This window comes from Ammospiza caudacuta, chromosome 3 (assembly GCF_027887145.1).
Source record: "Ammospiza caudacuta isolate bAmmCau1 chromosome 3, bAmmCau1.pri, whole genome shotgun sequence".
NCBI lineage: Eukaryota > Metazoa > Chordata > Aves > Passeriformes > Passerellidae > Ammospiza > Ammospiza caudacuta.
In genome coordinates this window covers 112,113,205-112,125,131 of record NC_080595.1, presented here as the reverse complement: position 1 = coordinate 112,125,131, position 11,927 = coordinate 112,113,205, and the positions used below count along the sequence as shown (strand labels likewise).

Below are 11,927 nucleotides of genomic sequence, written 5' to 3'. Positions count from 1 at the left end.
GGTGTGAGCTGTGGAGCAGAGCTGTGCTGGCCAAGGGGGCTGTGGCAGCAGAGCCTGAGGCAGGTCAGTGGCTGCTCTTGGTGGAGTGTCAGGGATGGCAACAGGAGCTTTATAGAGCTGCTGCTGCTGCTGCTGGGGGGGTTTTGGTGCCGCTGCTGTGGGCACAGGGCAGGTGCAGGGATGTAAATGTGCTGGGTATCCCCTTACCCGGGGCCACTCTTGACTATTTGAATGTTGGTTTGGGGGGGCTGTGGCAGGTGTCACAAAGAGCGGAGATGTTTTTCTGTGGTGGAGAGTGTTTTGATTTTGATACTGATCCCTGTTTGATCAGTGTCAGGCTTCAGGATCTGGGTTTTTCTGTAGCTCATTTGCCTATGATGATCATGCAGAGCCCTGGCTGTGCTCAGCAGGTCAGGGCACTCAGTGTCCTTTTCAGTCTGAGAGTCTGGATGCTGGTACATTGAGTCCAGAAGCTGTAATACTGGAGTGTATTTTGATGCTTCACAGGCATTGAAGTCCATGTTTGTTTTTCCAATGGCATTGCTTTAAGTGTAAGTCAAGGACCCCATATTGGGGCAGGTGATAGGAGCCAAGAAAATAAATGGGGTACTTTTTACAAATGTAATTTGGAGCATGTGGAGGGAAAGGGTAAAAAACTGGGGTGATTCCCTGTGCCAGGGTTCCCATCTCATCTGTTTGGGAAAGTGAAGGCTTTCTAAGATGGCTCCATGCTGAGTTTCCCCCACACTGCAGTGCCCTAAAGCTTCCAAATGAATTTAGACTCTGAAAGCTGTGATGTTTTTCCCAGGCAAGTTGTGTTAAGCTCTGTGGGGCATGGACTCCCCATGCCTTTTGGGGTAATGCAGGACCTGTCCCATTTGGCCTTGCACATCAGGACCGCAGCAACCAAGGAGATCTCATCTAATGCTGTGGTGGAGGCAGGAGAAATGAAAGCCCAAGCAAGAGCTCTATGGCTACAGGAAATGAACCCCCAGCATTTTCTCTCTTCCAAACGCTGATAGTCATGTTTTCTGTGGGATAGAACAGCCAGCAGGATGTTACATGAATATTCATATCACATGCTCCTAATTGCATTGATTGGCCGCCATAAAGACTTGGAATGTGACCCAGAGCAGTTTTCCATTCTGTTCCAGCACTGGGCAGCCATTCCCCATTGAGTTCTGACACCTATCATGTGTCAGCTTCTCCAGGCTGGGCACATCCTGCATCTGTCCCCATGGGCTGTGCAGGGTGGCTGTGCTGATGGACACCCTGTCCCCTGCAGTGCCAGCTGAGTGGGGCTGGTGCACAATTGAGGGATTCTGTGCAGGCTGTCACATTCTCAGGGTTTTCATGGGGATAGTAGAATTGATCTGCAGCATGGTTCGCTGGAGCTCTGGTGTTTTCTGTGGTAACATGTGCAAGGTGCTGGATTTTGCCTGCTGAGTCTTGTGGCATGTGAGGGGTTGATGCTGCACTGGATGTAGGGAATGAGATTGATCTTCCAGGACTATTTTTGTGCAATCAACTGTGGCTTTCAGGTTAAAGCATGAAGTGCATGTGCAGCAGTAACTGGGGAAGTAGGGATGTGTGACTGTTTCTATCCTTTCAAGGCCTTTCACAGGAGAGATTTGTCCAGCACAACTGCTTACAATCTGTCTCTGGACCTGAGCTGCTGTTACAAGTGACCAAATCAGGTTCTGTTTTGTATCTGCTGGCAATATTTCATGTTTCACTTACTGTGATGTGTTGCGCTCAGGGAGCAGCCAGAACTCTATTGAGTATGGAGGAATGGCTATATGACAAAGGCCACGTCAGCTCTGGATAGCTGACCAAGAATTGGGAAAGTACCAGACCCAGCTAATCTGAGTCTCTGAGGGCTGCAAGGACACTGTGTCCTTGAGCATAGCTGTGGTGCGATAACAAGGTGCTGTAGTTGAGAGAGAGACATGAAAAAAAGAAGATGTAAGTTGTAAGGAGTGGGGAAGTAAGAGAGGAGCTGATATCTATAGTATAAGCAATGGAATACTTGGCTAACAGAATATGTATGAGCTTATTACTTATTGTGCATCAATATCTGATGCTCCCATCAATAAATGAAGCTTGCTGATCACTCATATTGAACATCCAAGTTCTCCCTCACCGCAACATAATGGCGCCTTGAACAGGGACTCTAATGAGGGGCTTGGACCTGCAAGCCACGGTCTGTGCAGTATCTGTGTCGGTCCTGATGCAGCATGGGAACTGATAGAGTGGACTCCGTGCCTCGAGCGATCCTAGTGAGGGGTTTGGGCCAACTAAGCACCGCCGACGTCTTGCAAGGTCTGCAACAGCGCTGACGACTAGATTAGAAGGTATGGAGGGGCAAGCGGTGTATGATCTTTTTAAATACGTTTTAGAAAAGCAGGGATTACAGGTTATCGACCTGGGAAAAGAGCTCCCGGGATTGCTTGAATATGGGGTTGCAAAAGGGTGCTTTGTAGATCCCAACCAGGTCTTTGAGTATTTAGAGTGGTGTTGGTTTGGGGATAAGTTATGGGAAGCTGTGCTAGATGATTGCAAGTCTGCAAAAATGTTGTCTAAATCTTGGCGGATTGTCTCTAATGCACTAAAACAACACCAGGCAGAGCAGAAGGCTGCTCAGGCAGCCTCTGCTTGACTGGGAATGCCTGTTCCTTGTGAGAATAGCGGGGCCTCAACATCTGCGTTCTCTTATCCCCTGCCCCCAGCAACTAACACAGTGTATTTGCTAGTGGGGACAGCCTTGGCAGCAACCGCCTGAGCCGCTCTTTCTGCGCCTCTGCTGGCAGTGGAGGATTGGCACCGCGCTCTGGCTGGAGGGGACGACGGGGAAGGAACACAAGAAATGCTTGACCCAGAGGCGGTGCGAATTGCTAGTGAAAGACGTAAGGCATGGCGAAAAAACAGGAAAGGTGATAGCCGCAGGCAATCCAGCAGCTGCTGATGCCTTACTTGAGGTAGCTTGTCCGGTGGTTTGCGCCCCAAATCCTGCTGGAGGCTTGCAAGCTACGATTACTGCCTTAGATTGGAAGTGGCTAGCACAGCTCCGTGCCACTGTAAGTGAGTGTGGTATACAAGGAGGACCCACTCGCCAGATGTTGAATTATTTGTGGGGAGGAAACATACTGTTGCCATCAGATATTAAAAGCCTCATGAGGCTAGTGCTTACCCAGCATCAACAATTGTTGTTTAATGCTCACTGGCAGGCCGCGTGCCAAGAGTCTGTGGCTACCCCAAGACAGCCAGGAGATCCGCTATATGGAGTTACTGTAGAGGAGCTTATGGGGTTAGGGGCATACCTAAGGACAGAGGCGCAAGCACTAATCGGGCCCAAGAAGCTGAGGGAGGCTATGAGGTTAGCCCGGGTGGGGCTCGATAGGGTGAAATCCCCAGGAGGTATTCCCTCATATATGGGAATTAAACAAGGAAGAGAAGAGAATTTGGGTTGTTTATTGAGAGAGTGGCAAATGCTATCCAGACAGCAGGGGTCCCTGAATATATGCATGGAGCACTACTAAAGCAACGTGCTCTACAAAATTGCAATCCCACCACTTGGAGTATACTTGTCACACTCCCTGGTACTTGGACTGTTGAGGAGGCTTTGGAATTAATGGCTCAGGTACCGGTGGGGCCACAGGCTATGTTAGTGGAAGCAGTGAGAGAACTGGGAAGTAGTTTAAGGGAACAGGCACAGGCGACACAGAGTCAGGTGTTGGCAGCTCTTGCCCCCTTGCAAACGTCAGTAAATTGGCCACAAGGAAAAGGACTATCACAACTCCGATGGTTCCACTGTGGAATTGCTGGCCATATGCAACGGGATTGTACAATGAGAGCTGTGTGGTGCTGGCGCTGCAAGTCCAACACACACAAGGAGTCAGCCTGCTGGCGCGCCTCGGGAAACGGGAAGCCCAGTGGGAGGGGTCGCCCCAGTCCGACACAAATGGCGGCCCAGAACCCGAGTGCCTTCCCAGCACAAGCGCCTCCTCCCTCCGCCCCACAACCAGAGGGAGCCTCGGTTTGGACCTGGCAACCTCAGTAGACTGTACCTTAATAGACTGCAAGCCGCAATGTATCCAAACGGGGGTCAAATGGCCTGTTACAGCAGGCGGACAACCAGTGGGAGCTTTATTGATTGGACACTCGTCTGCCAGCATATTGGGACTTACTATTGTTGTTGGACTAATTGATGCCGATTATACAGGTGAAATACAAACAATGGCGCAAAAGCTATTCCCGCCATTGTTCATTCCGGCCGGATCGCGAATTGCTCAATTGATCCCCTTGCCTCAATTAACCAGAAAAACTTTACCACTTGGCGAGCAGCAACGTGGTGAAGGTAGTTTTGGTTCCACAGGAACAATGTCATTGTTAACAGTGGACTTAAAGCATCGTCCTAAAAAACAAATTGACATCCAGTATCAGGATTAAACCATCACCCTGGTTGCACTCTTAGATACCAGCGCAGACGTCAGCATCATAGAGACGCAGAAATGGCCACCCCAGTGGCCCACCCACGAAGCAAACTCTACATTCACAGGAGTAGGAGGACTCATGCTTGCATGGAAATCCCCTCTGCAGAAAATTATTATGGAGGGAAAGACTGTCACCTGTACAGTTTCTGTAATACTGCTCCCTGAGGGTGTCCACGCCTTGCTGGGCGGCGATGTGTTGGCACAGTTGGGAATGGTCCTTACCACAGATCTCCCTTTATAAGGATGGCCATTGGAAGGACTTTCCCGATCCCACTCCGATGGAAAACAGAGGAGCCGGTGTGGGTTGAGCAATGGCCTTTAAAAGGGGAAAGTCTCATTCAGGCACACAAGCTGGTACAGGAACAGTTTGAACAAGGACATCTGCGGCTATCTGTTAGTCCTTGGAATACTCCTATTTTTGTCGTCAAAAAAAAATCTGGCAAATATCGGCTCCTGCATGATCTATGTGCTGTCAATGATCAGATGCATAGTATGGGAGCCCTGAAGCCCAGACTGCCTAAACCTGCAATGCTCCCTGAAGGATGATATCTGCTGCATTTAATCAAACATTGCCTGTGCAAAAAGCAAACAGGGGAATTGTGAAGGAATGGCTACGTGACAAAGGCCACCTAGACATGCTTTGGATAGCTGACCAAGAATTGGGAAAGTACCGGACCCAGCTAATCTGAGTCCCCGACGGCTGCAAGGACACTGTGTCCTTGAGCATAGCTGTGGTGCGATAACAAGGTGCTGTAGTTGAGAGAGAGACGTGAGGAAAAGAAGATGTAAGTCGTAAGGAGTGAGGAAGTAAGAGAGGAGCTGATATCTATAGCATAAGCAATAGAATACTTGGCTTACAGAATATGTATGAGCTTATTACTTATTGTGCATAAATATCTGATGCTCTCATCAATAAACGAAGCTTGCTGATCACTCATATTGAACATCTGAGTTCTCCCTCACCACGACAATTGAACTGTTCCTTCTCTCTCACCAACAGGAAGCGCAGGGGTGAAACAGAGGATGGAAAAACTCATGTTTCAAGATAATGGCAGGGAGATCACTCACCAGTTACTGTCAGGGACACAATGCATTTGACATCAGGAAAATGAATTTCATTCATTTAAATATGGAAAATATAGCAGGATAAGGAGGAAGAAATGGAAAACTTTATTGTACTCCCTCCACAGCCCTTTCATTGGAGGCTCAACTTCCCTCCTTCATCCCCACCTCCTCCCTAAAAGCAGCACAGGGGCAAGTCGAATAGTGGCTGCAGTCAGCTCTTAACAAGTTGTCTCCTCCACTCCTGACTCCTCAAGCTGTTTCCCCAAATGAGAGCAAAGCCTGTTGTCTGGGTGTTTCACTGAGCCAGAGTGCAGTGGAAAAGCCAAGCTCATCTCCAGGTGAGAGCAGGCCAGGAGAGCAGTCCCACAGAGCAGGCAATCCTGTCCTTGCAGGCAGTGGGGCACAGAGGACACGCAGGGCTGGAGTGGGCACGGGGCTCTGCAGCCCCTGAGCTCCCCGGGGCCGTTCCTGCCTCACTCTTTGTGGCTCAGTGACCACCTCTGGGGAGTGACAGGGCTCAGCGTGTTCATACTGAGCTGTCAGCCACTGCCAGGCACTCATACAGCCCATAATATGTGCCACAGCACAGGGCCACAGCAGAAGGAAAGGTAAACCAAAATTGAGAGAAACCTCTTCATTGCAGCCATTTCATTCTGTGAATACCAAAATATTTGTGGCAGGTTGGCAGTATTGTTATTCCATTTTTTGCATCCAGTTTGTGTTCCAGCCTTGCACATTTTTCTGTTCCATTTAGAGTGTAGAAATTTGGCAGAAAATAAAGCCCTTGCTGGTCCTCAGAGATAAAAAAGCCCAGGTGCAGTTCAGTTGAATTTCTGATTCTGGCAAATTCAACATGTAGGTCTTGTCATGTTCAATAAGAACTTTCAGAGTCACAGAATCACAACTCATGCATTTTATTGTAGAAATACAAATTGGGAATTGCCACTAATAAATACACTCATTGGACTAACTCTAAATATATTTATGAAAAGAGAAGCAAATAAGGAAGAGCAATGGGTAATTTATTAGGCTTAACTTAACCACCATGTAGGCCTATGAACACAATTTCACCAGGGTTAAATCTGAAAAATCAAAAGAGCAAATCTTAACCAAGAGGTGTTCCCTGCTTTGGGGAGGAAAGCAAAGCAATCTTGCTGTCCTGTCTGCACAGTGGGGTCATATTCCCATCCTCTGCCAGGCAGGATTTGAAATGCCAAATCGATCCTTTTGGGAGAAATGCAGGTGAGGCTGCAGTCAAAACACCTCCTTGCTGCCATGGTGAATGGGGGTGGGCAGCCAGCTGCTGTGGGGATGAGGGATAGCCAGGGTTGGGATTGCAAAGGCTGTGAGTCTTGGGCAGGGGCTGAACACTCAATTAGCATCACTCCCTGTTCCACTGGGCCCAGGCAGAGGTGAAGGGGCTCTGCCTGATGATCCATCACCCCACCAGCAGACCTCATGCCCACATGAATCCCTTCACCACACAGGGGCTGAGGCATCATTCCTGCCATCAGGGCTAAATTACTTTGTTTATATAAAAATATTTTTCAAAGATTTAGCTAAATCTAAATATGATAATAACATATTTAGCTCACAATAATTTTGCTAAAATGATACAAATAAAGTTTTAATAATTTGCATGTTGAAGAGTGAACATCAGTATCATCTACACTGCCTGGTGAGTTGCATCAGAAATTCAATTCCTTGTGTTTTACAGTTTTCAAGATTTTGCATGCACTCCAGCTGTTATCACAGCTCCTACTTCATGAAAAACTCTAACTTCACACAGGAGAGCATCTTCAGCAGTGCCTTTTCCAGCTTGGGATTGCTGAAAATCAGAATAAGTGAATGAACACCTGGAAAAGCACAAAGGTACATGTATAAAAGGAGTTTCATGATATTTTCTTTCTTCGTGGTATAAATTATTGTCAAGACCAAACATACAAAGTTGATGCTGTACATCACTAAGAAGGAGAGGACAGATTTCATGGCTCTGATGTGGGCATCCATGCTGAGGTCCTTCATGGAGCTTGTCTGCATCATGCGCTTGTGTCTCCAGAGAGAAAAGAGAAGGAAAACAGCAGAAAAGGTGACTACCAGGAATGAGGCAGCAAATACAAAACCAGACAGTAAAAAAGTAGAGAAAAGATGTATATCCTTCCTGATAGTTACTTCCCAAAAATTTCCTTGACTGGTGGAAGTGATGTTGTTCATCTGCAGAGTTTCAGAGAGGTCAGAGATAAAGACGCTCATAGCCAAGGCTACAGTCTCTGACCCCAACAAGAGCCAGGGCACCATCCTGTCAACTTTTACTTTCAGGTAGATGAAGAAGCTGTTCCTGAAATTGGCAATTTTTATGCAGTAGAAACCACAAAGACAGGCTGAGACCCACAAGCTGGAATAATTAAAAAAGGTTGCCAAAGATCTAATTAGTTGACGTATGGTTTGCACATGAAGGATATGGGGATAAATCATTGAAAGGAAGTGATATATCCATGTGAAGCACAAATAGGATATCCTGGAGCATCCCAGCAGCAGCAAGATCTTCTCATTAGAGTTCAGGGTTTTCTTTTTGACCCAGCCAATGCAAAGCACACAAACAAGGAAGGCATTGATCCACATGCCCAAAGACACCTCCAGGGTGATGATGGCCACAGTTGTGGGCCCGTATGAAGTGACATTGGATTGCTGTGGAAAGAGAGAAGCTTCCATGGTGCGAGCTGTGGAGCAGAGCTGTGCTGGCCAAGGGGGCTGTGGCAGCAGAGCCTGAGGCAGGTCAGTGGCTGCTCTTGGTGGAGTGTCAGGGATGGCAACAGGAGCTTTATAGAGCTGCTGCTGCTGCTGCTGCTGGGGGGGTTTTGGTGCCGCTGCTGTGGGCACAGGGCAGGTGCAGGGATGTAAATGTGCTGGGTATCCCCTTACCCGGGGCCACTCTTGACTATTTGAATGTTGGTTTGGGGGGGCTGTGCCAGGTGTCACAAAGAACGGAGATGTTTTCTGTGGTGGAGAGTGTTTTGATTTTGATACTGATCCCTGTTTGATCAGTGTCAGGCTTCAGGATCTGGGTTTTTCTGTAGCTCCTTTGCCTATGATGATCATGCAGAGCCCTGGCTGTGCTCAGCAGGTCAGGGGACTCAGTGTCCTTTTCAGTCTGAGAGTCTGGATGCTACAACATTCAGCCCTGATGCTGGAGAAGTGGAGTTCATTTTGATGCTTCACAGGCATTGAAATCCATGTTGGTTTTTCCAATGGCATTACCTTATGTGTTAGTGATGAGACACATATTGGGGCAGGTGATGGGAGCCAAGAAAATAATGCTGGTACTTCTTACAAGTTTAATTTGGAGCACATGACATAAAAGGGTAAAAATCAGACAAGTCCCTGTGCCGTGATTCCAATCACATCTGCTTGGGAAAGTGAAGCCTTTCAAAGATGGCTCCATGCTGAGTTTCCCCCACACTGCAGTGCCCTAAAACTTCCAGATGAATTTAGACTCTGAAAGCTGTGATGTTTTTCCCAGGCAAGTTGTGTTAAACTTTGTAGGGCATGGACTGCCCGTGCCCTTTGGGGTAGTACAGGACCTGTCCCATTTGGCCTTGCACATCAGGACCGCAGCAACCAAGGAGATCTCATCTGATGCTGTGGTGGAGGCAGGAGAAATGAAAGCCCAAGCAAGAGCTCTATGGCTACAGGAAATGAACCCCCAGCATTTTCTCTCTTCCAAATGCTGATAGTCATGTTTTCTGTGGGATAGAACAGCCAGCAGGATGTTACATGAATATTCATATCACATGCTCCTAATTGCATTGATTGGCCGCCATAAAGACTTGGAATGTGACCCAGAGCAGTTTTCCATTCTGTTCCAGCACTGGGCAGCCCTTCCCATTGAGTTCTGACACCTGTCATGTGTCAGCTTCTCCAGGCTGGGCACATCCTGCATCTGTCCCCATGGGCTGTGCAGGGTGGCTGTGCTGATGGACACCCTGTCCCCTGCAGTGCCAGCTGAGTGGGGCTGGTGCACAGGAGCGGTATTCTGTGCTGGCTGTCACATTCTCAGGGGTTTCATGGGGAAATGGAAGAATGGATCTGCAATGTTGTTTTCTGGGACTTTGTGTGGTGTTTTGCGTGGTAAGATGTGCAAGGTGCTGGGTTTTGCCTGCTGAGTGTTGTGTCATGTGAAGTTGGGAGGGATGGATGCTGCACTGGATGTAGGGAATGAGGTGAATCTTCCAGGGTTTTCCCATGAAACTGGAGAGGAGTGTCAGATAAAAGCAGGAACTGCATGAGTAGCAGCTGAGGAAGAAGGGATTTGTGGCTGTTTCTGTTTTTTGAAGGCCTTTCATAGGGAGATATGTCCAGCAGAGATGCGTACAATCTGCCTCTGGACCTGAGCTGCTGGTAGAAGTGACCAATTCAGGTTCTGTTTTGTATTTGTTGGCACTATTTCATGTTTCACCTGCTGTGATGGGTTGCCTTCAGGGAGAAGCCAGAACTCCACTGAGCTCTTCCTTCTCTCTTACCCACAGGAAGGGCAGGGATGAAAAACACGGTGGGAATACAAGGGTTCGAAATAATGGCAGGGAGATCACTCACCAGTTACTGTCATGGACACAATGCATTTGACACAGGGAAATGAGATTAATTTATTTTAAAAAAGAAAATAGGGCATGATAATGAGGAAGAAATGGAAAACTTGATCCCACTCCCCCCACACCCCTATCATCTGAGGCTCAACTTCCCTACTTCATCCCCACCTCCTCCCTAACAGCAGCACAGGGGCAAGTCGAATAGGGGCTGCAGTCAGCTCTTAACAAGTTGTCTTCTCCACTCCTGACTCCTCAAGCTGTTTCTCCAGTTGAGAGCAAAGCCTGTTGTCTGGGTGTTTCACTGAGCCAGAGTGCAGTGGAAAAGCCAAGCTCATCTCCAGGTGAGAGCAGGCCAGGAGAGCAGTCCCACAGAGCAGGCAATCCTGTCCTTGCAGGCAGTGGGGCACAGAGGACACGCAGGGCTGGAGTGGGCACGGGGCTCTGCAGCCCCTGAGCTCCCCGGGGCCGTTCCTGCCTCGCTCTTTGTGGCTCAGTGACCACCTCTGGGGAGTGACAGGGCTCAGCGTGTTCACACTGAGCTGTCAGCCACTGCCAGGCACTCATACAGCCCATAATATGTGCCACAGCACAGGGCCACAGCAGAAGGAAAGGTAAACCAAAATTGAGAGAAACCTCTTCATTGCAGCCATTTCATTCTGTGAATACCAAAATATTTGTGGCAGGTTGGCAGTATTGTTATTCCATTTTTTACATCCAGTTTGTGTTCCAGTCTTGCACATTTTACGGTTCTATTTAGAGTGTAGAAATTTGGCAGAAAATAAAGCCCTTGCTGGTCCTCAGTGATCCAAAGGCATGGGTGCAGTTCAGTTGAATTTCTGATTCTGGCAAATTCAACATGTAAGTTCTGTAATGTTCAATAAGAACTTTCAGAGTCACAGAATCACAACTCATGCATTTTATTGTAGAAATACAAATTGGGAACTGCCACTAATAAATACACTCTAAACTAGCTCTAAATATATTAAGGAATAGAGAGGCAAATAAGGAAGAGCAATGGGTAATTCATTAAGCTCAACTTCACCACCAGGTAGGCCTATGAACAGAATTTCACCGGGGTACAATCTGACAGAGTCAAAAGAGCAAATCTTAACCAAGAGGTGTTCCCTGCTTTGGGGAGGAAAGCAAAGCAATCCTGCTGTCCTGTCTGCACAGTGGGGTCATATTCCCATCCTCTGCCAGGCAGGATTTGGGATTGCCATTGCGATACTTTTGGAGGAAATGCAGGTGAGGCTGCAGTCAAAACACCTCCTTGCTGCCATGGTGAATGGGGGTGGGCGGCCAGCTGCTGTGGAGATGAGGGATAGCCAGGGTTGGGATTGCAAAGGCTGTGAGTCTTGGGCAGGGGCTGAACACTCAATTAGCATCACTCCCTGTTCCACTGGGCCCAGGCAGAGGTGAAGGGGCTCTGCCTGATGATCCATCACCCCACCAGCAGACTCTCATGCCCACATGAATCCCTTCACCACACAGGGGCTGAGGAATTATTCCTACCAACAGGGCTAAATTACTTTGTTAATGACACAAATATGTCTCAAAGTTTACCTAAATCTAAGTATGATAATAATGCAACATTATAATGATATATTTAGCTCAAAATAATAAAGGTTTAAAGATACAAATGAAGTTTTCTCTAGCTTGGATGTTGAAGAGTGAACATCAGTATCATCTACACTGCCTGGAGACCTGCATCAGAAATTAAATTAGCTGTTTACTACAGTAAAACATCAACATTTTACATGGGCTCTAGCTGTTATCACAGTTC

The 11,927-nt window shown here is 47.8% G+C and overlaps 1 protein-coding gene across 1 annotated transcript; it reads right to left on the bottom strand.

The window, feature by feature from the left end:
- Positions 1–7,316: 7,316 nt before the first annotated feature.
- On the bottom strand, positions 7,317–8,270 carry LOC131556117 (taste receptor type 2 member 9-like). Its single transcript, XM_058802528.1, has one exon. It carries the CDS (start codon positions 8,268–8,270, stop codon positions 7,317–7,319), a length of 954 nt encoding a protein of 317 aa, XP_058658511.1.
- Positions 8,271–11,927: the final 3,657 nt, after the last annotated feature.

Bases quoted from the DNA above. Each gene is read 5' to 3' on its own strand.
- LOC131556117 (XM_058802528.1), bottom strand. From the start codon at position 8,270: ATGGAAGCTTCTCTCTTTCCACAGCAATCCAATGTCACTTCATACGGG.